The sequence below is a fragment of the Piliocolobus tephrosceles genome, chromosome 5, assembly GCF_002776525.5.
Source record: "Piliocolobus tephrosceles isolate RC106 chromosome 5, ASM277652v3, whole genome shotgun sequence".
NCBI classification, from domain to species: domain Eukaryota; kingdom Metazoa; phylum Chordata; class Mammalia; order Primates; family Cercopithecidae; genus Piliocolobus; species Piliocolobus tephrosceles.
This window is the reverse complement of record NC_045438.1, coordinates 67,389,054-67,416,294: the sequence shown is the minus strand read 5'-3', so window position 1 is coordinate 67,416,294 and position 27,241 is coordinate 67,389,054. Positions and strand designations below refer to the sequence as shown.

At 34.8% G+C, this 27,241-nt stretch overlaps 1 protein-coding gene across 6 annotated transcripts in view; it reads right to left on the bottom strand.

Annotated features, from left to right (window-relative positions):
• The window catches only part of HACE1 (HECT domain and ankyrin repeat containing E3 ubiquitin protein ligase 1), a 123,949-nt gene that overhangs the window by 36,879 nt on the left and 59,829 nt on the right, over positions 1–27,241 (bottom strand). For all 6 annotated transcript variants that reach the window (XM_023205917.2, XM_023205918.3, XM_026454415.1 and 3 more), the window contains 10 exons: positions 26,989–27,095; positions 20,561–20,711; positions 14,178–14,512; positions 13,597–13,665; positions 13,268–13,355; positions 6,352–6,463; positions 6,159–6,256; positions 5,887–5,974; positions 1,239–1,388; positions 517–713 (listed from right to left, as the gene is read on the bottom strand). In XM_023205917.2, the coding sequence (XP_023061685.1) occupies positions 517–713; positions 1,239–1,388; positions 5,887–5,974; positions 6,159–6,256; positions 6,352–6,463; positions 13,268–13,355; positions 13,597–13,665; positions 14,178–14,512; positions 20,561–20,711; positions 26,989–27,095 (1,395 nt within the window). The remainder of the gene's footprint in view (positions 1–516; positions 714–1,238; positions 1,389–5,886; positions 5,975–6,158; positions 6,257–6,351; positions 6,464–13,267; positions 13,356–13,596; positions 13,666–14,177; positions 14,513–20,560; positions 20,712–26,988; positions 27,096–27,241) is intronic.

Below are 27,241 nucleotides of genomic sequence, written 5' to 3'. Positions count from 1 at the left end.
GTGAGCCGAGATCACACCACTGCACTCCAGCCTGGGCGACAGAGTGAGACTTCATCTCAATAAATAAATAATCAAGTTATAAAGTCAAAAAAATATCAAAAGGTCAAACAAACTTACTGGATCCCAAAAGTATGTGGAAAGCTTAAACACTGGCATTTCTTTTCTCTATTAGAATTATTTAGTATCATACTTTAAAAACATGAAAGAGCAACTTTTGCAAATATCTTCATTTAAGCTTACATTTCTAATCAAATTTCTCAAAATGCATATGCCCAATTTATACTATCAGCTGAAGTGCTCTAGACTTTTTTAGGAACCACCTCAGCACAGCTAGCACAATTATCAAAATAATCCTTTCTAATTCAAAATCTAACATTTGATGGTTTTATTAACTTAAATGTTTTATTTGTTATGATACTGCAGTTTTTCTACAAGTGCCAGAATAATTTAGAGTAACTAGCAAACTATCAGAGTCAAGTTACAAACAATGGTTAAGGTAAAAACAGAAATACTCACTTTGTTATTTTGTGTCACAAGAATACTCCCACCCCCAGGTTTCAAAGGCACCTCTTCCATTGCTCCAAACACATCAGTCTCAACAGAAAAAGTTAGTTCTAGACCCAGATCACTTATATCATTATCTAAAATCCATTGCAAATTTTTGGCATATTCTGGATCAATGGATGCCACATCTTGGTAATTTACAGGAATACCTAAAAAATGCAAACATACAACAGTTATAGTCTGTTTCTGCCTTCCCTTATCTATTTAATGGTAAAATACTGCCCTCTACAGATATTCTGCAAAACTGCAAAATATAATATAATCCTATTCACAGCATATTTTAAATGGATTCCTGAATTTGAAAGTCTGTTAAATTAAGCCTGTGTTTCTTTCACATTGTTACAATGTAATCTTTCTTTGAAATAGCTATTCAGGAAGTTATTATAAACTTCAAAAGTGCCAATTATCTTAAGTATATTCATATTGAAATGTATTCTTAGCATAAACATACACACACTAAAATTGAAAAAAAAACTAACTTAGCTGAAAGTGTTTCAAAAAAAAAAGTAGGTCATTTTTTTCTCCTTCAAACCTCAAATACCTTACATATATAGATGGTCTCCAATCAAAATAAAAATTATCTCATCCAAAATGCTACTGCTTATCTAGTTTTCCTCAAACTGAAAGGAAAACAATATAAATAAATGTCTACAGAAACAATAATAGAGCCATACCAAGAATGTGCTTGTAGAAGGATCGTGTAAAGTAAATATTGACCAGCTGCCTATGGTTCAATGCTAATCCCAAGATCTGCCCAGCAAACCGAAAATAGTTCAAGTGATCAGGATTTACGTAAGAGTTGCTATTAGGCTGAAAAGTTGTTCCTATTGAAATAAATACAAAATAATAAATTATTAAGAATCTATATGCAGAAGAAAGATCACTTCAATGCAGATAAACTAATTCACATACAACTTCAGCTAAGGTGACATTGTGTACAAACTAAGGTGACATTGTGTACAAACTTTCAGAGAAATGTTCTTTGTGGAATATATAACAGGTGGTAAGTAGAATTTTAAGTATAGATAACCATTAATTCACACATATTTATCACAGTAATCTACAGCAGAGAGAAAATTTTAGAGTACTTTTGACTGAAATTAGTTGATCACCAGAGACATTCCGGAAATAATACAGCAGAGGATTGTGCGCACACACAAGCACATATACACAGTTTCCTAGGCAGTATGGCAATAGGCTGTTCACTAGGACAGACATCCAGACATTATCCCATTCATCTGTATGTGCCAGTGCAGTAAGTATTTTTTGCTTCTTCAGGAGTAGAACACTATGAGAATAACTAAAAATTGTAAATGTACAACTGTTCTTAAGTGACAGGCCTAGTCAACGAACTTGATGTCTGTTAATAATGATTAGAAAATCACCTAAGTCCACAAGTAACCAAGTCTTTCTAACAATTACCTCTGAGGTGAAAGTAAACATGGCAAGGGCAATAGTTACCAATTAGTATGAAAATCCAATGCAATGGAATATGAATCCACTTTTATAAAATATCTAGAATAGGCAAATTTATAGATAGGTAAAGTAGATTAGCAGTTACCTCAGGCTGAGGAAAAGGAATATGGGAGATACTGCTTGATGGGTACAGAATTTCTACCTGGGGTGATGAAAAAGCTCTGAAAATAGTGTCCAATGGTTGCACAACACTGAATGTACTTAAATGCCACTGAATTGCACACTTTCAAATATTATAAATGGTAAATTTTATGTGTATTTCACCACAAAAAAAAAAAAAAAGTCTCAAAAAAAAAATACTACTAGTTAAAAGTTAAAACCTAATGCCAAAACCTCAACTTTAAATAACTTTCTTTTCCTATTTTTCCTATTTTTCTGTGATGGCCACTAATTCATATTACAAATTCACTCATTCATTCAACAAAGACATCATGAGCTCATTCTACATACTACTATCGTAAATGCCTGGGCTAAAAGAAGTAACTGATAAACCTAATGAAATAGCATCAAAGAAAAATAAAAGATAGAAATGTATTGGAAAGTGAAATGTTTAGTCATTTTGACAATAATTCACTCTGTGTTTCATTGATCTTTGATTTCTCAGTGCTGACACCAGGTTAAACTGCTAACTAGTTTATTTAGATATTAAGGTACAAATTTGGAAGCCTATGGTATTAATAAGTCATGTGAGTCTCATCATTCACTGTTAAGGACCTTTGGAGAACAATTCCCTGTCATGAAGCAAGACCTGATATTAAAAGCCAAAGCAAAGCTTTGTGAGATAAAGGCCGACTTCAAAGATAAATATAATCATAATCCCAAAAATGTAATATTCTGAGAATAATCACAAATATTTTTTACCTGTTAAAATAATGAATGATTAGGGCTACAAAGATTTCTGATGATTCTATTTTCCTCCCCTAGCTCTGTGTTTAATTCCCTCTCTAATTACTTTCTGAGAAATCTAGATACTTAAAAAGGACAAGGAGACTTTTTTTTTTAAAAAAAGGAAACATTCTACTAAAAAAATACAAAAAAATAGCCGGGCGAAGTGGCGGGCGCCTGTAGTCCCAGCTACTCTGGAGGCTGAGGCAGGAGAATGGCGTAAACCCAGGAGGCGGAGCTTGCAGTGAGCTGAGATCCGGCCACTGCACTCCAGCCTGGGCAACAGAGAGAGACTCCATCTCAAAAAAAAAAAAAAACATATAGGGAGAAAATCTTCAGAAAAAGAGTAACAGTTTTTAACTTGAAAATTTTAAATAGAATTAAAAGTTTATGATAAATTTTAAGTTCAAAAAAAATATATATATATAGCTGTTACTCCCCCAACTATTTTCATGCTCTCAGAAAAATCCTAGTATACAATATCATTTTCATGTAATGATAATAATAGCATATAATATTTACACTTTCCATATGCCAGGCACCGACTAAGCATTTTCATATATTAGCTAACTGAATTCTTACCACATTACAAAACATATGTTATCATCTTTTTTTTTTTTTTTTTTTTTTTTTTGAGATGGAGTCTCACCACGTCACCGGGCTGGAATGCAGTGGCGCAACCTCGGCTCACTACAACCTCCGCCTCCTGGGTTCAAGCGAGTCGCCTGCCTCACCCTACCAAGTAGCTGGGACTACAAGCACATGCCACTATGCACAGTTAATTTTTGTATTTTTAGTTAGAGACGGGGTTTTAGCATGTTGACCAGGATGGTCTCGATCTCTTGACCTTGTCATCTGCCCACCTCGGCCTCTCAAAGTGCTCAGATTACAGGCATGAGCCACCGTGCCCAGCCAGGTATCACCATTTTAAAATGAGGACACAAAAGTGCAGAAAATTAAGTTTACTGGCCCCAAGATCATATCAAAAGAACAGCAGTCAAGATTCTCACCGTGTATAAACCCAAAGGACAAATTCATAACAACTATACTATTTCACTACTGTAAGCATCTTAATTTCATTAGAAAACAAGTTTTTAAAAAAATTATTATAGATATCGGGTCTACCCACACATTCGCCACATTAAGAAATTCTTGATTCCTATATGTAATTCTCTTTGTCAACTAAACCTAAGAGCGTGAAAATATTTCAGCTTGATTTTAATTTATTAATACTATGACCCCAAAGAGGAGACCGATATGGCTTACAAAAAGATAAATCAAAATGTTTGGCCAGACATAGTGGCTTACACCTGTAATCCCAGCACTTTGGGAGGCCGAGGCGGGTAGATAGCATGAGCTCAGGAGTTTGAGGCCAGTCTGGGCAGCATCGCAAAACCTCGTCTCCACAAAAAGAATAGAGAAATTACAAAATACAAAAACTAGCCAGGCACCATGGCTGGTCTCCCAGCTCAGGTGATCCTCCCACCTTAGCCATACCACCTACTCAGGAGGCTGAGGTGGGACAGTTCTTTGAGCCCGGGAGGTCAAGGCTGCAGTGATCCAAGATCGCGCCACTGCCCTCCAGCCTGGGTGACAGAGTGAGATTCTGTCTCAAAAAAAAAAAACTTTATGGGTCTATGTACTTCAACATTTGCTCTGTTACAAAGCTATAACATTAAGGAAGTACCTCAACTAATGATTTCACACCAAATCTGTTTTTCAGATATTAAGCTAAGTAGACTTAGAATAAAGGATATAAAGAGAAGAAGTAAGTCTAAAATATAATGCTAGATCTAGCTTCAAAGATTAGGCCTAAATAATTAAACTCAGGGGTTCACTGAACTTGTCATTCACAAAGACATCAAATTCACCTCAAAGAATCAAAGGTTACCAAGTTAAAGCGGGCAGTTCCATGTTCCTATGCAATTTCAAATACTCAAAGTGTATCCAAGAAGCCCATCACAGGGATGAATGCCTGCAGCAGCCTAGCTCTGTTGCAGCCCGCTCCCACACGCCTCCCTTAAAATCATCCTTCTTATCAAATAGGGATTTGCTGCTAGTTTGGTTGGAAGCAATCAGAAGCTACCATTAATGAAGTATTCTCTCCTGATAAAAGAATGTAAACATTTGGGGAAAGAAGAGATTTTCAGAAAAAATGAGCGACTGTGCAAAGCATTTGAAAACTGAAATCCCACCTTCACTTGGAATATGTATGTCTTTATTAAGTTAGAGAACTCTCAAATATCTCACACGAATGAGATGATAACTATTTCCATCTAGTCTACAATAACAAATTACAACTCTATAGGTCACAAGTACCATTTCAACAAGGAGGGTTAATTATCTGTTTTATATGATTAAATAAGAGCTTTATAGTAGCCAGGTCTTGATCTCTTAAAATGACTGAAAATAAAGTTAGTATATATAAATAGATTAAGAGTTGAAATTTTACATCATGATTTCTAGACTTTGGTTTTCCTAACCAATATATTTTAAAACTTGGAAACTCTATAAATAGAGTTAGCAAATTTTTATTTTTCCAAATAGGGACTTGTATTTGTTTAAGGCCATCTACAAGCACCATTAATTTATGAAATGAAAAATTTAACTCAAAAAAAGTAGACTAGAGGATAATCCTTAAATTGAACAAATTCAGTTTTATTTTATAAAGGACTGATAAGAAACCTCCTTGGGGCCAACACTAATCCTTGAGACAAGCATCTGGGAACCAACTGTTAAGAGGAAAAAATGTTAGACTGAGTCAGGTTCCATTTATGATTCTACTACTTATTAACTGTGTCAATGCAGATGAAAACTCTGAATTTCAGTTTTCTCATCTATAAAATAAGAATATACCACCTGGCTCACAGGTCTGCTGTGGAAATCAAAAATAAAATGTATTGAAATAGTGTGAAAAATGTGACAAGTTGCAGAAAAAGTCTTCTAGACCGTACAACTTACCATCAGCTGACTGGGTAAACAATGCATAATCAGGATTGACTATCTCATTGGACAGAATATCAAACCATTCACGCACAACACCTTGACCCTGAATTCAAGAAATAAAATTAAGCATCAACAGAAATATGTTATACTGGGAAATTTTTTTCTAAATAACAAAATTTAAATATAAAGTTTCCTCCTTTATCAACTAAACATTAAACTTTATTCAAAAGGCATTTCAATCTTTCTTTACATACAGTGATTTCTACATCATCATCTTTTATACCCACCATGCCTTCTTCTCCATGGAACCGTACAGCAATCCCTTGCTTTAGCTTTGCACAATTTGCCTTTGACACAACTTCACAGCTACTCCTAAAAATAGAATCTAAATATGTAGCATTGGTTAATTTTACATATTAAAACTTACAATAACAAGCACTTTGTGGTTCACACATATATCAGCTTCTTTGTTAAGCATACCTCTGTGAACCAGTAGGATATCATTTTCATTCACTGGCCTGTGCACCATGTCTGAATCTGGCTGTCCTGAATGAAGATGTTCATAGAACCATTCACAGCGATCTTTAAAAGGCTAGCTCAAAAAATAAGAGTAAAATATGTTAGTAGTATATCAGTTATCTAATTATCAGATTTACTAGTATGCTAAATGCCTTTTCTACAAATAATCATCCTTAGATCTTTATTTATAATAAGGAGTTACTGAATAATGTGTTTTAACATTTCAGTAACTATTCACAAAAAGGCAGAACTTAGCTGAAATAGCTTGGCTACCAAGAAAAAGTATTTTTTTTTAATTTCTACATTTATCAATTTGGTTATGCCTCAGAACTTAATATCAGATATGTAATTGAACATATTTATTCTCAATTTCTTTTAAATCCAAGCCTTATTACAAGGAATTTTCATACCCAGAAAAATTATGTTGCATGTTCCATTTAATTTTTCATGAAAATAATCTCTTACACCTAATCTTATTTATTTATTTATTTTGGTTTATTGCTGTTATTGTTGTTGTTTTGAGACAAAGTCTCACTCTGTTGCCCAGGCTGGAGTGCAGTGGCGTGATCTCTGCTCACTGCAACCTCTGTCTCCTGAGTTCAAGTGATTCTCCTACTTAAGCCTCCCAAGTAGCTGGGATTACAGGTACTCACCACCATGCCTGGCTAATTTTTGTATTTTTAGTAGAGATGGGGTTTCACCATATTGGCCGGGCTGGTTTTGAACTCCTGACCTCAGGTGATCCACCCACCTCAGCCTCCCAAAGTGCTGGGATTACGGGCATGAGCCACCACGCCCAGCCTCTTACTCCTAACTTTATTCTTATTTCTATCCTTTAGAATATATGCAGAAACTGGAATGGAATTTGTTATCCCTTCCCATTCTCCACAATAAAAATTGAAGAACAAAATCTCTTGAATAGCAAAGAAAATCTCTCCTTTTTGTTCATCTGCCAGGTAAGCAAACTGTAAGTGATCTATAATTTTTGATTAATCAGAAAGTATTGAGTACCTAGTATGTACCAACACTGCATGTAACTTAAGAGCAGTAAAAACTCCATGAACTTGCTAAAAACTGTTTAATACAGTTAAAGAGATGAGACTAACATAGAGTAACACAATATTTTATATATATATATATAAAATATCAAGTTCTAAACAATGAAGCATGAGCTATAGAAGCCCTGGTCGTGGTAGCAAAGAGGAACAATGAAGTCAATCTGAGAGATACTACTCCTTTGAATAAGCATTAAAAGTAAGAGAAGTGGCTGGGTATGCTGGCTCACGCCTGTAATCCCAGCACCTTGGGAAGCCGAGGCAGGAGGATCGCTTGAGCCCAGGAGTTTGAGACCAGCCTGGGCAACAGTGAGACCCTGTCTCTACCAAAAAAAAAAAATATTTTAATTAGCCAAGCGTGGTGATATGCACCTGCAGTCCTGGCTACTTAGAAGACTGAGGTGGGAGGATCCTTGAACCCAGGAGTTCAAAGCTGCAGTGAGCTATAATTGTAGTGTGCTCACCTTGTCACTCCAGACTGAGTGACAAAGTGAGACCTTATCTCTACAGATCTCTGCAAGATAGAACTTATTAACAGAAATAACTTAAAGCGGAAAAGCCCTTTCCCCAAAACCTACCCCCACATTCCTAGAAGGTACTGGTGGAAATATAATGAGTAAGATTTTATGTATAATGAGTTTAAAGATATAGTGGGGTGTAACTATTAGGGATTTAGAAAGAGATACTGGACAGTGATGCAGCTGAGACACTGAAAATAAAGTCATGAACCAAGGTAAAGTTGGAGACAGTATAAGGTCAAGAGATGAAAGACACAGAGAACAAACAACAAGAATAAAGAAGTTTATGATCACAAGTCATGACTGAGAATTTGCTTAGCAAATGATACAGACAGCGGGAAAAGTCAAAGGAGAACCAAGGTGATGCAATACCATCACAAAAGCTAAGAGTTTCAAGAGATATATATGATGAATACCACCCAACACCACAAAAAAGTTACCTTCCAGGTGGCTTTTAGGACACCAATAAATTTCTTCATCTGAGCTAAATTAAATAGGTTTTTTTAAAAGATTCAAATATCACTTGTTATTAATTCTTAATAAAAACACAGTATGATTGATGAGAGATGAACTTCTGCCTTTTAACATTTGCTTTCGGTAAGAAAAGAATAAATGCTACCTTTTTAAAGTTAAATGTGTAATTCTGTCCATACTTCTAACAGTCTTCCACATTTTTAATAAAGCACTGGTGTTATATGTTATATGCATTACTATGCATATAAATTAAATATTTCATTTTCAGTTAACAAGTTGAAATATAAAGTACTTGAAATTCTATTGCTAACTATTTCTAAAAGTTTGGTTTAAGAGGAAACAAAAAACATTACACAGAAGCAATTATTTAAGTATGGGCTTTGAAGTCAGATAAACATGGTTTGAGAATTCCTCACTCTGTCATTTACTAGACTTATCTTAAGGAAATTATTAATCCTCACAGAACTTTAGTTTTCTCATCTGTAAAACAGAGAAAAGAATACACCTACTTCAAGAGCTGTTAGGATTAAATTAAATAATTCAAATAAAGAACATAATTATGGTAATTATAATAATCATTATTATAATAATAAATTAGCAAACATTTATTAAGCACCTATAAGCCAGGTACTTTTTGAAGCACTTTACAATGCATTACCACATACAACCCTCACAACACTATGAGAAAAAGGGACTTTGGTCCCCATTTTACCAAAGATAAAAATAGACTAAAAGCATTTATACTAATGCTCTAATACTGAATACCTGGAATGCTCAATAAATAGATATTGTTCTTATTGTCATTCACAGCAATGTTAAAATTATTGTCAATAACTATTTAAAAGAAAACTTACTGCCCACTATAAGATATTAAACTATATCCTTTATCTATGAAATGTGAACCGAGAAATAAAAACAAATGGACCCTTTTCAAGTAATTCAAGTGTTTAACATTAAAAGGTATAAACTGCTACCTTCAAAAACTAACACAACATTTATAAGATCAAAACACACAGACATATACAAACACCTACACAGCCAAAAGGCACATTTTTGTATGTAAACTTTCTAGAATACCTGCATTTCCATAAATAATTCATAAAACAGGACTGATTATAGAGGCTCCTCTTAATAGTATCTGTACAGCAAGACAAAATGTTTCTCCCTTTAAGTACTGGCCACCTGAAAACCACTAACAGAAGAAGAAGTCTATCCCTTAGTAGAGGTAGTTGCTCTTTTTAACTTTCTAGAGGAGGACAATCTCCAAGTTACAGAAAACTTCTAAGTACAGTAGAGTACAAAGTACTTTTTTTTCCTCTGGCATGAGAGAAAGTTGCCAATATAATGTCCGGTCCCCTATCAACACTTAGGTGTTTATTTCCTACAAACAAGGAAAGTTTCCTCTATAACTAGATAACAACCATCAAAATCAGAAATTAACTCTGATAACATTACTACGATCAGACCCCATTTCAAGTCTTGCCAATTCTCCAATAACGTCCTTTTATTGCAACATGATTCATGAACTGCCTTTAATTGTCCTGTCCTGTCCTGTCTCCTTCACTCTGGTACATTTCTTCAATGTTTTCTTAATTTTCATAACCTTGATAGTTTTAAAGACTGCAGGCCAGTTAATTCTGTAGAATGTCCCTCAACTGTATTTAGTCTGATGATTTCTCATGATTAGATTTAAGGTGTGTATCCTTGGCAGGAGTATCACAGAAGTGATGCCATGTTGTCCTCAGAGCATCCTATCAGCTGCCACACTGCTATGTCTGCTTTGATCACTGTCAAGCTTCTCTACTGTAAGGCACCCTTTTTCTCTTTGTAATTATTCTGTCAGGAGATAATTTGAGACTGTGTAATCATCCTACCCTTCATCAAACTTTCCATTTATTCATTAATTTTTCAGTACAGACTCATAGGTTACTATTTATGTTGCCATCATTCTTTATTTTGATGTTCAAATTCTTCCAAATTTGGTAGTGCGAGTCCATTCAAACTGTCTTCTGAGTCATGTTAACATAACCCCATCAGTCTTTGAACACTTCCTTATTTTCTTACATAATAAGATGTTGCAGGCTTATTTTATACTTTCCCTGATCTAGCCCTGAAATTAGCCATTTCTCCAAGGAGCCCTGGTTCATTGAGAATGGCACTGAGAGACCAAGAGCTAGGTGCCAGGTTTGCTACATGTATCTATGTAGATTTAAAACTAAATTCAAACTGGTAACTCCAATTCAGCACAAGGTTCCTTCTAGTTTCCTCCATGTTGTAACTCCTTTCTCCAAAAATGAGAAGTTAGACTCTCATACTTGCTTATTTGATCAACCTGCAACCCCACTCCCTTGGTATGTTACCAATCTCCAATTGCTGGCATGGCCCCTCCAGTGCATAGATGCCCTCCACCCCACTGGGGCTTCATCAGACAGCACTGATCAGCTGCAACCACCCCCACAGGGAAATCCTCCTTATGCCACTCTAACCCACATGACTCACACTGGGACCCTCTTCTACACAGACACCTTCTTAATCACATCCAAACTCCAAAACCCCACACTAGGCCACCACTACACATGTAGACACCCTCCTCACCCTGGTCAGGCAACAAACACCCCCCTCTCTGGGTCAACAGAGTGGATACCTAATACAGATGCTTTTTGACTAAACTGTCCAGGAAGGGAAGAAGGAATAGAAAGTAAAAAGCAGAGACAGTATTAAGTTGGTGCAAAAGTAATTGTGGTTTTTGCCATTTTAATTAATTTGACAATTTTAATTTGGCAATTAAAAGTAATTGCCAAAAACCGCAATTACTTTTGCACCAATCTGTATTAAAAACAGAAGACTATCTCTCAAAAATAGTGACATTTTACCTGTTATCTCACCTTCTTTCACCTGTTATCTCATTTGCCCCAGAACAGTATCATATAGTGTAGGTCAAGAAACAACTTGGCCAGGGGTGGTGGCTCATGCCCATAATCCCAACACTTTGGGAGGCTAAGGCAGGTGGATCACTTGAGCTCAGGAGTTCAAGGCCAGCCTGGGCAGCATGGCAAAATCCTATCTCTAGAAAAAAATACAAAAATTAGCCAGGTGTGTTGGTTTGCACCTGTAGTCCCAGCTACCTGAAAGATTGAGCTGGGAGGATCACTTCAGCCCAGCAGGCAGAGGTTGCAGTGAGCTGAGATCAACTACACTCCAGCCTGAGTGACAGGTGAAACCCTGTTGTCCAAAAAAAAAGAAAAGAAAAGAAAGAAACTGAACTTGAGAACCAGACAGACTTTTAAATTGTGGTTCTCCCATTTAGTAGCAGAATGACTTAAACAAGTTACTTAACCACTTCAGCTTAGAAAAAAAGAGCAGCCATCTTACACAATGGTTAAGAAAACAAAATAATTCATGGAAGCAAATACACAGCACCTGACCTAAAATTTGCATTCAGTAAATGTAAGTTATTATTACTGCCTTCTCTTTCACATTTTCATTATTAAACAGATGTCAAAAGATCCCTCTATATACTTGTGTATAATGGTATAAAAATTAGTTCATAGGTTAACTTCTGAAAGGACAAGTGTCCCTAAAGACATTAAAAACCACTTATCGTATTTATTATCTTACGACTACTAACCAAACCATTGCCTACAGTCTGTCCTACATATCCAGCAAATTATTTTCTAAAACTTTGCCAGAATTATGCCATTCTCCTAAAGCAAGGGTATCGGTGGCTCCTAACAGCCTAGCAAACCAAGAAAATTCTTTGATCTGGAAATCAAGGCTCATCATTGGATGACCCCAATCTACCTTTCCAGAACTCTATCTTGCTCCTATCTATGCAAAATTTCTGCTGCAATACTGCAGTTTTATACACTTTTCTGTCTACATGCTCCAGCCCACATGCTGGCTAGAAAGTTCTCCCTCCTTGTTTACTCCCAACAAAATGTTCCATATTTTTTCAAGCTTTCTCAACGTAACTTAAAATCTGCCTCCTCTGAAATTTCCCTTGACTACAGATGCCAGAGCCAGCTCTTCCTCCCTTAAACTCCTAAAGATCCAGGTAATGTAGTCACTGTTTTATACATATGTTTATTATCTCTCCAGCCAGACAGAATTAGAATCCTCTTAGAGAAAGGAAGTAAGTTTTCTATCTCCAAAACAACTACCATTTATTGAGCATATATCACAGTCATTCCTGACAATTTATTCTTGGCTATAGTTTTATGAGGTTGCTGTCATTATCTCTGTTTTGTAGATGAAGAAACCAAGGGCTCAAGAATGTTAGGAAATGTGCCCAAAGTTCACATAGCTGGTAAGGAGCAAAACAAGTTTTCCTCCAGCTAGCTTCACGTAACATGAGATATATGGAATGAACAGATACACATCTGGTAGGGGAAAGGTGGTCAGGTCAAATAAGTTTGGAGGATTAACAAAGCTAAATCACTATTTTTACTAAAGGGCTTCTCAAAGCCTTTTAACATGCTGCCAATGTGATTTATAAATTTCCAAAGGGCATATGTTATATAATCTCCCAAGTGTATTTGGGGCTAAGATCCTTTTCAAAAGGACAATCAGCCTCATAGGACTAAAGAGTTTCATTAAGCTCCTTTCAGGAAATGTGGCAATGTGTTCTGTTGTTTTTGTACAGACCTCTGCAAATAATAGGCACTCTATACATATTTCTTGAAGAAAACTTACTTCTCATATTAAAGTAACATGCAATCATTCCTCTTACAACAGAATGTCTGAAGTGTAATAATTATTCCACTAAACAATATTAGAATTTTAGAAATTAATTTCATTAGATACAATAAAAAGATGAAGAAAAATTTCTACCTGTGCTTTTATGATATGCATGAATCTTGACATCAACTCAGGACATTCAAGGAGAAAGTGAAAGTGGTCAAATATAATTTTGGGATTTCTAAAAGAAAAATATTTTGTTTAAATAGACAGGAAGAATGAGTAGAATTAAGTGAAATGCAAATTCAGATACACTGATACTGAAACAGAAGAAAAATATAATAATCCACATCTATTAAACTTTCATTTGTTATTGAGCATATTTTGAATGGTAAGAGAAATAGTATTTTTTCTGTTTAGATGAAACTGTAAGTAAAGAGAGGAAAGGCTCTAGGGTAGTCCACAAACCCCAGAAAGCTTACCTATTAACAAAGCATTTTAAAACTTCATCATGTTTGCAGACAAATTCAATGAAACGAGGTGAAGTCATTCTGTGGGGGGTAAATATCGATCAGAATACATAGGCAAAAGTTTGTGACAAAATATAGCACTCTTGATAAATATATATGGAACTGGACTGGCTTCTAAACCAAAAAAAAAAAAAAAAAAAAGATTTTGGTGTTGGATCTTCTTTGTAAGTTTAGGAAACTGAAGTATGCCTAGCCAATTTGTAAAATGATTCTAACTTCTCATCAACAGACAATATCAACAAGTGACTTTTTAAAAATCTTGAAATTTGGTGCATTTCTGCTCTACACATTTCAAATACATAATTAAGAGATCCTATACAAGGTGACATTCACCATTCTACAAAGCAATAATATATATTGGTTGTTTAAAATTTAAATATTCCCTACTAGATCTAGATTAGTATGAGTATCTTAAAACAAAAAGAAAACTTTAAATCAACAAATTATTATTTGTTGTTTTTGAAATTACAAAAATATCACTGCTTTTCATCATCTATCAGAGAAAAAATAATAATAAGCCAAAACTTTCTTACCCTGGAGGCATCTGACAAGAACAGCACATGTAAAAAGCTTGAATGACAGCACTTAGCCGGTTGGCTGTCATAGAAATAACATCCTGACAATCTGCACTGGCTTCCTGTCTCCCTGCAAGAGCATCTGGTTTAGATTCCCTTGTGCCACTGGACAGATTTTCATAGCTCCCAGGTCCTGGAGGTTCAAATGGAGGAATGGAAGCAGCATCTTGATCTTGGCCTTTTTGTTTCAGTAAAATAGAAGTGATCTCTGTTGAGTCTCTTTTGTTTTTCATCAATTCTGTGGCTATTAAAACTAGCCATTCATCTAATGAGTGCCAAAGCAATTCCAGAGGCTGAGAGAAAAACAAAAGTGTTTTTTAAACATCATTCTTAACTATAGGATCAAAAAAAAGAAAAAAAAAACCCACATACCAAGTATTATAAAAGAGAAAATTTACTCTAGATATTTCTATCTTCCCAAGTTAACGTGATGGTAATGCCTAAAGGTAAGTAACAAAATTATACAAATGCTATATAAATGACAATTTCTTCATTTATGGTAATAATTTAATTTGTATGTATGTATTCCTTGGAATAAAAAGGAAAAACTAACAAAAAATTCACAAGCAATCTTTCTTCTTTTAATTTTCAAATGTTTAGTTTTAAAAGCACACATTATTATTATTTATAATCAGTCTTAAGATTTTCTGTATTAATAGGATCCATGTCAACATCTTTCAATTAAACAAATGTCTTTTTTCAAATAAAAAATGAGAATCCCTAAAGAACCTAATGAATAGCTTTTTTACTGTGCTCCTTTCGTTACATATAATTCCTGGAATTTTGATAATTATTGACAAGAAATTATAAAATGTGACACATTTATGTATATATGTATATTTACAGACACAATCCATTTCTAATAATTAGTGCTTTTTAAAATAAGAAATACAATTACCAAACTTCTATTAAAATATTGACTAGCAGACCAGGGATGGTGGCTCACACCTGCAATCCCAGCACTTTGGGAGGCTGAGGTGGGCAGATCACTTGAGGTCAGGAGTTTGAGACCAGCCTGGCCAACATAGTGAAATCCCATCTCTACTAAAAATACAAAAAATTAGCCAGGCATGGTGGCACACACATATAATTTCAGCTACTCGTGAGGCTGAGGCAGGAGGATCACTTGAACCCAGGAGGCAGAGGATGCAGTGAGCTGAGATCACACCACTGCACTCCAGTCTGGGTGACACGGTGAGACCCCATCTCAAAAAAAAAAAAAAAAAAAAAAAAAAAACACTGAGTAGCAAATTATTAATTCCAAGTAAAGATTAACAGCTTTCTATTAAAGAAAAAAAAAAGATAAGGAGAGAATAAACCATTTCCTATTATTATTCTAGTTGGGTACAAGGGCACAAACTGGTAGTCACAGTTACTCGGGAGGTCGAAATGGGAGGATTGCTTTAGTCTCGGAAGTCAAAGCTACAGTGAGCTGTGATGTTGTCACTGTACTCCAGCCTGGGTGAAAGAGTGAGATACTGTCTCCAAAAAAAAAAAAAAAAACCTGCTAGGATATTTTTAATCCCAAATAAAGATTAATAGTTTACAAGTGGTACAGTGGTTAAACAATCCCTTCATCCTACACTATTTTAAATATTCTTATTGAGAATGACGAGCTATCTTTCTGCAAATAAATATACAAGTTAATCTCACTTTTGAATCTGACATGATTACAGAATGCTACAAACTAGACCATGTGCTACAGGAAGACTCACCTTTAAAATATTTCAAGGAAAGAATCTTTCTTTTAAAGATTGCTATGGAAGGAGATTATACAAACATATTTGGAACCTTAGAAAATGTTTGAATAACCTATTCTGCCAGGAAATTCTTCCCAATTATTATCTAACAAATACCTTCACTGCCATTTTCAGCCTTTCTTCAGATTTCTGTAACATCCTCTTTTTGAAAATATTTTACTTACTGAATTTGCAAATAATTCAATCACCTCAGGCCTTCATTTACACGTTCAACCAAAAAGCAGAAAAACACAACAAAACAAACAAAACCACCACTACTACAATCAACAAAAACCTAGTTCACTCACTCAACCTGTACTATGCACTAGGTAGGAAGTACAATGTTTCCTTTTTTAAGAGAAATTATACCCTCCTTTGAAGTTAAAGTAAGCACCCCTCTCACCCATAATGAGGGCTCTTCCATACTCACAACTGTTGACAGATTTGGGGGTCCCTGAACTGCTTAAAGAAGGGCAAGAAGCACCCAGCTGCCATAAATACTGACAGATACCTTCACTGAAAATTCTAATCATGACCCAAGTTGGAACTATAGTTTCTCTTTATGAGCAAAACATTGAACCTGCTGTAGAAGATGAAAAGAACTTATGTCAGCACAGTTATTTAGCTTTATATCAGAAAATGAACTTCTGAAATGGAAAGAACAGGTGGTGATATAAAACTGCTAGAAACAGAAAGAAAAAAGAATAATTGGCCTCTAAATGAGAAAAGATAAAACCTAGAAAGTCAACACACTGAAAGGAGGTAAGGCCTAAGGCAAGAAATGACACAGGCTGATCATGCAGATGAGCACTGAGTCTAAACCAACAGCAACCCTATTTTCAAACACTGACAATGTGTAAAAAATGAAAGGCAAATTTTCAGTGGTGCAGAAATAACACCAAAGAAAAAAATGGATATGTGTAAAAATGACAATAAAGATACTGAAAAGCCAGAGTTTTAAATAAAGGAACACAGCAAATAATTAGAAGAATGAGAAAAAAAATAAGTATTAAGCCACACTGGACCTTTCTTTACTTTTCTCTCTTTTCTTACCTATTATTTCTTCAATCATACATATACTAAAACTAAATCCCAACCTTGAGGTGAGTTTACCTAGGAAGTTTCTCTTTGAAGATTTATTCAGAAAATTCATTCTTCAATCACAAAAAGAATACTATGAAAATAACTTTAATTTCTAACTATGGTAGCAGCCACCAATAAAAAGGATTCAAATAAATTTTAAAATTAAAAATAAGTCACTGCATACTGTATCTATGATACTTTCTATATTCATAAATAATAAAATACATTAAATAAGATACACCATACATACTAATTGTTACTGAACAGTGAGTCAATTACTACTGAAAATATTAGCAGGTTTCTTGGTACTGTGAAAATACTGCTTCATTCATTATTATTGAGTGATCCTTACCAAAGAATTATATTCTACATATAGTAACAATGATATGACAATCATACATGATTTATAAGCATGTTAAGTCATATTTCAAAATATACAATCTCGAGCTTACTGAACGATTTTTTAAAATTTCAAGAAGTGCTGAAATGAGGAATAAATTTGGCAGAAAAGTATTATTAATTTAATGTTCATTCATAGTACCTTGATATCCTGTTAGTCTGACTATTCTTAACCTGATAATGTCAAATGCCACAACCCACAAGATAAGATCTTAAAGTTAAAAGTTTCACAATCTTTCTTGGTTACCAAATTTTCCAAATTGCAAGTCTATGAAACCATTAATAGTCACAGCTTACTACTCACAAAAAAAAAGAACACAGCAAGACTTAAGAAGCCTAAATTGTCTTCCCCATGTTTACCGTGCTTCAAAAATAAAAATGACCTTATCCTTCAAATGCTCCAAAGTTCCCAAGGCACTAGATAAACATCTCTTAATGCTGAAAGAATGGCTATGTGTTAAGACTAACTTAAAGAACTTCTAAAATAAATCAGAAAACTAATAACAGGATGTTAAACAATTTCACCGACTAAAAACACATGGCCTATAAACCCACTCATTCTTAATGGAAAACCCATTAGTTAATTTGAACAATAAAGTAGCATTAGAGTACCTTGTTAATAAAATGGAAATTAGGGATCAATTGCTACCTCAGACAAAATGTGGTAAGAATTAAAATGGTATTTCCAGTCTAACATCACAGCAACTCAGTAACTAGCAAAGATTTTTACAACTTGAAATCACCCCACAATGAACAGGAGACCTGATTCACATGGATGACAATGTACAGTTTCTATTTTTATCCTTGTAAATGGAAGGCAGATCATTTTGTCAATCCCCAAAGATTCCATGTTTCATTCATAAAACTGGATGAAAAGAGACTAATAAATTATTTAACAGTTAATACTTATTAATGTGTTTAAAAACTAGCTGAGTTTTGCAATTGTTTTACCAAAACGAAAGATGAAAATTTAAGAGAAAATAAGTTATGAGAAGAAACAGTAGTTGTCAATGCTGTAGAAAGTATACCTTAAAAAAAGAAACAAAGATACTAACAAAATTATTGAAATAAGAAAGTATTTATATATTATATACATCACAGATATATGACAAAACATAAAGTCTGGGTTCTATTTTTTAAACATAAGCTGAAAAGGAAAAACAGATATCCTTTGCTACTCTATTATGTCTGTATTGACTGATTAGGCAGAAAACTAACATTTAAATCAATATTTAAATCTTTTAAATCACCTATAGAGAGGCTACTTAACACATACTTTCTGATACTAGCTAATAGGTAGCAGATTGAAACTTTAACCAAAGAAATCAGACAAAATTAAATAAATCTAACTCAATTTGAATAATACTGACCACAGCCATACCTGATTTGATTTTATATTCATCTTTACAGGTGAGTAGAAAGTATGAGTCAAAGTCAAATCAAGGGTAGATTCCGTCACTAACAAAGTGAACCAAGTCAGAACACAGTAAAAACAACTTTGTGTGATATGAATGTTTGAAGCAGTAAAGCTTGCTCAAAACAGCCCTGACAAAAAGAGTAGGTCAATAATGTAAATCAAAATTTTACAAAGACAGTAAGTCGTCACTCCTAACTAGAGTTCAAGGAAGTGGTACATGAAAAGCCACATGAATTACAAGAATGCATAACTTCATTCTTCCAGGAGGTGGCACAATAAGGAAAAAAAAAAAAGAAAACAAAAATACACACTCAATGTACATACATACATACATAGCTGAAAACTTTCCTTCCTAGACTGACTTTTTTTAAAAAGACAGTAAAACAGATGGACATTTACACATAACCTTTCTAAAAGACTACCATATCTATTCTAAGTATTAATCTACTAGTGTCAAAGTTCTTGCAAACTTTATTTTTACCTTTCTGCAAAAATTTTCCATGTAAGAAAAGAATCATTTAGTATAGCACACTAATTTAGATTTGAATTTTACAAAGAGCAAAGCTGTCAATCCTAACTAGTTTTCAAGGAAGTGGCACATAAAAACATTTATATCACTTTTTTGATAAATAACCTATATTTTATACTCAAATGATTGTTTAAAGAAACCTAAGTTGGCTGGGTGCAGTGGCCCATGCCTGTAATCCCAACATTTTGGGAGGCAGAGGCAGACAGAGAGCTTGAGCCCAGGAGTTCGACACCAGCCTGGGCAACATGGCAAAACCCCATCTCTACTAAAAAATACAAAAATTAGCCAGGTATGGTGGCATGCACCTCTAGTCCCAGTGACTGGGCAGTTTGAGGTGGGAGCATCACCTGAGCCCAGGGAGGTCGAGGCTGCAGTCAACCATGATTGTGCCACTGCACTCCAGCCTAGGGAACAGAGTGAGGCTCCATTTCAAAAAATAAATACATGAATAAATAAAAAACACGAAGTTATTAAATTACACATTTTTCTAAAATCTGTTATTTTAAAATGTCACCCAAAAACAATTAACAAGAGCAATTATAGTCATATTTATTTTGTTTACTTCATAAAATTATAATTTAACATGAGTAGCAACACTCCCTTGGGTTTTACACGAATCTTCCAAGGACTTCACCCATATGTGCTTAGAAAGGCAACTGAAGCAATACAAAATATTTTAAGAAAACTATCTCAACAACTCTTCCTTGTAGTTATCTCAGGAATTAACTGTTAGCAAATCCAGTAAATGAAAGAACCTTACTATAAAAACATATACAGATACACCTAACACACATATCATATTAAAATCTAAATAAAAACTGTGCATTTTATTTCCTTACTAATAAGAAATAAATTTCTTTCAAAAGCATGCTGGCTGCATATTACATTAAAAACCTATAATTTAATAAAATTAATTTTAAACACTATTTCTACCCTTAGAATAAACCACCAATGGAATAAAACATTTTATTTGTAAGAAAAATACAGAAAGCTCACCAACTTGCTGTTGATTAGACTAAGCTGAGAGGAGAAAGGTGTGCCTAATTTTAGAAGTGATATGGGTATAAACCAAACTTACAACCTGTTCATGAGGTTTCTGATTAACGAATGCATGCTTTGTCAAATTCATCTCTTCTACGTCTATCTTCCTAACAATGCCATATACTTGTCTCACCTTGAACACCTGGCTTCTTGGAGTTTTATTCCCATTGTAGCCCATATCAATTCCATTACTGGGGGAGGATGGACCAATTCGAAAGACGTGACAAAACATTCTCACAATCCTTAAAAGGCTCTTCATTTGAGCATCATAATTGCTAGATAGGCTGAAAATAAAAATTAAAATATCAGATTAGATGGAGTAAGACAAATTACATCTTAAAATACTTATTTTAAAACACTTTCATCCCACTGACCATCTGTTTCATATTATAATAACTGGAGTAAAATTCCTTTCCTATCATGATAGGAGGCAGAATGATTTAACAGGAAAGTTACATTATTTAAATTGCATATAAATAAACTACTATTTCTTAAGCACCCAGAATATAAGCAACGATCAAAGCATAAAATATGAAGAAAATCACTCCTATAGAATAGTTGGCTTCTTGTGGCAACAACTTCAAGGCAACCCCTAAACTTTTTACTTTCAAAAGCATATTTGTAAATTAAATTTATACTTTAGAAGTCTGACTGTATTTTCATAGAGAAGCAAAGGTATAAATCATCATATTCTTAGGCCAACCCACAACTGTTTTAACGAAGAAGCTAAACTGAACTCTCTGCCACTATATCCATAATCCCATATCCCCTTCCCACCCCAGAATAGTAACCAATTATTCACATATAGAACATTCATAAATTGAATAACTTTAAAGTTGCTATTTGCATTAGGTTTGTTCTCTATATAATAGGCTGCCTTATGACTCTACATAAATATAGGAAATATTCGCCTACCATGAAAAAAGACTAAAATTCAGTTAACACTAAATCATATTAAATTAACATAAACTCACTTTTACTAACCAGAAAGCCCTTCGGAATCCCACAGTATTGTGATTGCTCAACATTATGAATACCAATCATTATCTTTCCACAGAAAAACTGTAGGAGGTAGGCTACATTTGTACTGAATCTAATAATACATCTTTAAACAAAATATTTTTGTTGGTTGATGGTGGTTTTATTTTGAAATCTCTAATATCAGTTATCTTGTATCACAAATGTTGGAGCAAAGTAAAGAGTTGTATGAACTTCTGGGCAGAACGGCAGCATTTATCTTTGTATGTTGGAGGCCGAAAGAGTGAGGGTTGTGATCAACTCAGTATACCACTGGAGGCTATATGAGTAAACAGCAAACTCTTCTCATAAATGCAGGATGTTGGCAAACCGACAAACTGCGTCTGCCACCCAGAAGGAATGCTGAGGGCAGTCACGACCTTCTTGTGATTAGGTACATCTGAAGCCTGTTAAGCAATAACATGAACCTGTGAATCAAGCAGCTGACCAATTATTAGCTCCTCCTCCCTGCTCTTTCTACCCAGTAAATTCCAAGGGCTGTAGAAGCTCAAGGTTGTTGCTGCCTTTGCTCACTAGAAGCAGGAAGCTCTCCTTTCCCTGGCCCCTTCCTTTAAAATAGTTTCTTTTGGCTGGGCGCGGTGGCTCACGCCTGTAATCCCAGCACTTTGGGAAGCCAAGGCGGGCAGATCATGAGGCCAGGAGATTGAGACCATCCTGGCTAGCATGGTGAAACCCCATCTCTACTAAAAATACAAAAAATTAGCTGGGCTTGGTGGTGGGTGCCTGTAGCCCCAGCTACTCGGGAGGCTGAGGCAGGAGAATAGCAAGAACCCAGGAGGCGGAGCTTGCAGTGAGCCAAGATCGCACTACTACACTCCAGCCTGGGCAACAGAGTGAGACCCATCTCAAAAAATAAAAAAATTAAAAAATATATATATAATATATATATTATATATATATATACAGTTTCTTTTGTCTTAAGTTTTGATTTCTGTATTCATCCTACTTTGTTCAGTCTCATAATGACGGCCTCAAGTAGTAACAGTAGTAACTGTCATAGTGATGGTCTCAAGTAGTAACCATGGCAGTAAGCCACATTTGTATAATTATCAAAAACTTACTCTGTCTTCCCTTATATATATATTTTACCCAGTTCACTGAAATCTTCGTTTATGATATCTGTAGGTATTCTTCAATTTTTTTTTAAATAGTATCAGTAAGATGGTAATGACAAATGTCTACTTTCAAGTATTTGTTTGATAAGTACCAAATTAGAGGGCATTTTCAACCATGGTTACATGAACCAAAATTTCTTGACATTTTCACTTCATTAGTCATGTATTTTTCTCATTGTAAGACTCATTAAATTGTTTTAAAAGTCAATAAAAATTAACTTTCAGTTACCAGTGTTCATAAAACATCAATAGCTATTGCACAGTACATTAGCACAGCCTTTTTTGCTTCAATAATTTTGAATCAAATGTGTATAGGGTGATTAATTTAGCTTGCACTGATTTTTACATATTTGTCTTTATGAAATAGTGATTCTAACTGTATATCATAAGACTGTTGACACTAACAAAACAGAAATGTAGTTTGGTTGTAACCATCTCCTTTTACTGTGTTCCAGCTCTCGGAAAAGTTAACTACAATGACTCTCAAATTCTGTAAGAGAGGTGTGAATTCGATTTTCTTTTTTTTTTTTTTTTGAGATGGAGTCTCACTCTGCCACCCAGGCTGGAGTGCAGTGGCTCAATCTTGGCTCACTACAAGCTCCGCCTCCTGGGTTCACACCATTCTCCTGCCTCAGCCTCCCGAGTAGCTGGCACTATAGGCGCCCACCACCACGCCCGACTAATTTTTTGTATTTTTAGTAGAGACAGGGTTTCACCATGTTACCCAGGATGGTCTCGATCTCCTGACCTCGTGATCCGCCCGCCTCAGCCTCCCAAAGAGCTAGGATTACAGGTGTGAGCCACCGCACCCAGCCAAATTTAATTTTCTTCTGCAAAAGTACCACATACACAAATATTTGTTTTAAATATCTTAGGGAATACATCACGAGTTATCTTACTTTAAGGTAAAATATATTTTCTTAAACCATGGAATCTGGTTATTATTAATTCTAAATACAGTCTAACAATTTTGTATTACTTTACTCAATTGAAACTTATTCTAAGATGAATCACTGGTATAAAAAATATCATTTTCTCACTTTCCCACCAGTGAAGTATCCCTAAACTTCATATACCCTTCTCCAGTTGATCATAAAATGGTCATTTGTTTCAAAGCTGCCATGCCTCAATTTTAAAGTTTAAAAATTAATTTCTGGCCAGAGGCGGTGGCTCATGCCTATAATCCCAGCACTTTGGGAGGCCAAGGCAGACGGATCACAAGATCATGAGATAGAGACCACCCTGGCTAACACGGTGAAACTCCGTCTCTACTAAAAATACAAAAAATTAGCCAGGCGTGGTGGCAGGCGCATGTAGTCCCAGCTACTTGGGAGGCTGAGGCAGGAGGATGACATGAACCCGGGAGGCGGGGCTCGCAGTGAGCCGAGATCATGCCACTGCACTCCAGCCTGGAAGACACAGCGAGACTTCATCTCAAAAAAAAAAAAAAAAAAAAAAAGAAGAAGAAATTAATTTCCTAATTCAAACCCCTATCATTGTAAAATTCTTGCCTTTGGTTTATATGGGTATATTCTTATTCAGTGTCTTACTTAGCATATAGTTGTGATTTCTCTGTTCATTTCCACATCGTTAACTACTTTTACTTTCAATCATAAATATACAGAAAGATAAAAATTCATTTCAATATAAACATAATATTATGTGCAAACGCCTCAGTAAATGTTTATTATCTTTAGCAAATATTCCTGAAATCAGTTAGATAACAGGCTACCAATTTTTCCAAAAGTGTGCTGGATAACACCTGAATTGTCAATAATTAACATATATTTGAATCAGTTATTTTCTTAAAGAAAATTTCTATTAAAACAAGGGTCAACATTACTTCACCTAATGGGTTAAGAAACATAAAATGATTCACAAATAAATGAACACAAATGAGAGATACTCTACAAAAATACCATTAAACATAAATCAGCAGGGGAAGCAATTTGTATTTGAAATCATCTTAAGAATTACCTTTTAACAGTACAATAAATTCTAACTAATAACCAATACTCACTACCAATCCCAACAATGAGATATTTACAGGCCAAAAATGGCCATAAAAATAAGATTCTATAAAGCATTTGGAAGGTAGCATTGTAAGTGGTGAGACAGCACAGTGTAGCAGAGCAATTTTAAAAAAACTATTGTTTTGGCCATGGATTCCTTTTTCCTACCCTGTTTCTCCTGTCCCACTAACCACCCCTGTCATTTTTAGAAGCTAGATTAGAACCTAAAATCTGCTACTTACTACTGAGGATATATATCCAGGTTTATTTATTAGCTTGGCAAATCATTTAACTTCAAATTTTTTACATGTAAAGTGGAGATAACATCTAAATTACGAAGTTGCTGTAAAGTTTAAGTGAAATAATATATTTGAATGTTCCTTAGCTTAGTACCTGCTTAATAAGTGATGAAGGTAAACTTAAAAACATAGACACACAAAAACATAAATGCTTACTAATTACTGTGGAAGTATATACAATATGACAAATATTTAAGTAGAAAAAACAAGTTTTCTAAGTTAGGAAAACAGGTCAAATGGTATTATAGGGGTACTTAAAATAATAACTATCATCACCTCTACTATATACTGGACGCCCTGCTTTGCATTTTACAGAATTATCTTATTTCACTCTCACAACTCATTAAGATATTTATTACCAGTTTCCAACAAAATGGAATAAAATCCAATAAAATCCTGACTAGACTGTAATTTCAACATAGAGATCTTGTCTGTTTTATTCATGATCACCTCACAGATGGCCTAATGGATGGTAGGCTCTCAAAAATACGTATTTGCCTGGGCGCATTGGCTCACGCCAGTAATCCCAGCACTTTGGGAGGCTGAGGCGAGCGGACTGCCTGAGCTCAGGAGTTCAAGACCAGCCTGGGCAACATGGTGAAATAACACCTCTATTAAAAATACAAAAAGTTAGCCAGGCGTGGTGGTGCGTGCCTGTAATCCCAGCTACTTGGGAGGCTGGGGCAGGAGAATTGCTTGAATCTGGGAGGTGGAGGTTGCAGTGAGACAAGATTGTGCCACTGTGCTTCAGCCTGGGCAACAGAGTGAGACTCTGTATAAAAAAATAATAATTATATATGTATGTGTATGTGTGTATATACACATATATACACACATATATGTATGTATATACACATATATACACACATATATGTATGTATATATATATTCGAGGGATGGGTGGATGTTGAAGGGAAAAGTTAGTTGCTAAGGTAACATAGTAAATGATGATGTCTGGATGTAAGTCTGAGTCTGGCTAACTCCAAGCCCATGCTTTTAGTTAGTATATCTGAATCTTACAAGGGTTCCATGAAATACATGGATTACTGGGAATAACTAAGTAAGAGCATTACGGAAAGCTAGAATTCAAAGACTGTTATAGACAGAGTCTATAAGTAGTATCAATGGTAGAAATAGAATAATTTTTAAAACGAACAAATGGTATATTGAGTAGAATTGCTGAAAAAAGACTAAATGGTTAAAAGAACATAAGAAGGTGATCTTGGAATCACAAAGTATAAGGAACCTAGCAAAGGGTCTTTTAAGCAAACAGTACAGAACGTGATTCTGATCTGAAATACATGAAAAGTCCCAAAGAAGACTGAAACAAACGGCTAGAATAATAAATTTAATAATACAGCTGATTTAAAGAAGTAGCATGGTGTTGGGTGGAAAAAATTTCAGTTACAACTACAGAGATGGGAGAAGATCATGATCTGTCAATCTACTAAGAGTGGAAGTAATTAGTAAAATGAATAATATGAAGGGGAAAGCATCCAAATTAGAAAGGGGTCAAATCTGCAGGCTAAGAAATAATAAGAGAATAATCATTTCTCAGTGGCTGCTTATTCCTAATTGGGGTAGCCAGCCACATAGAAAGAAGTGTAGCTACAGAAAAACACTTCATATATAAATTTAAGTAATATAAGGCATTAACTCCATGAACTTAGTGATGAGCCATTAAAACCACAGGATCTTTTAGAAATAATAAAGAACTTAACTGAGGGGGACAGTTCAGAGAAAAAAGCTTTATGAGGGGGTCATGAGAGTACACTGAAAGGTTAAACAGTAGCTTGTACCTACTTTTATTTTATTAATTAGTGGTCAAGATTCCTGAACTTTCTCGATTCTTCTTCATGTACACTTACTTACATGTCTAGGTAGTAATCATTTCACAAAATTCTAGACACACATGCCCAAATTCACTGAAGTATGCTCTATTTTTAGTCTCTTCAGAGACTAAGCAAATTTAGAAGTCAGCAAATTTTTATAACATCGTTATCACTGACAAAAGGCGTCCCACAGAATAAACTACTTAGGAGGTGAAGCCAACAGACACTGCTACCTATTGATTTCCTCTTATTGCGAAATACTTACCTAAGCAGTTTATGACCATTTGTTGTAGCAACTTCAGCAAGGCTTGTTAGAATCTTTAGGTACTGACTTTCACTTTGCTGAGACAAATGCTCCAGAACTTGCCGTAACTAAATTTTTTATGAATAAAAACAATGTGATTACATGGTAATCCATTAAATCTTATTAAACAATTAAGTACTTATTAATTATCTTAAAGCCAATTAGTCTAAATCAAGTCCTTTAGTTATTCTGCCTTGCATAAGTTTAAAAGCTA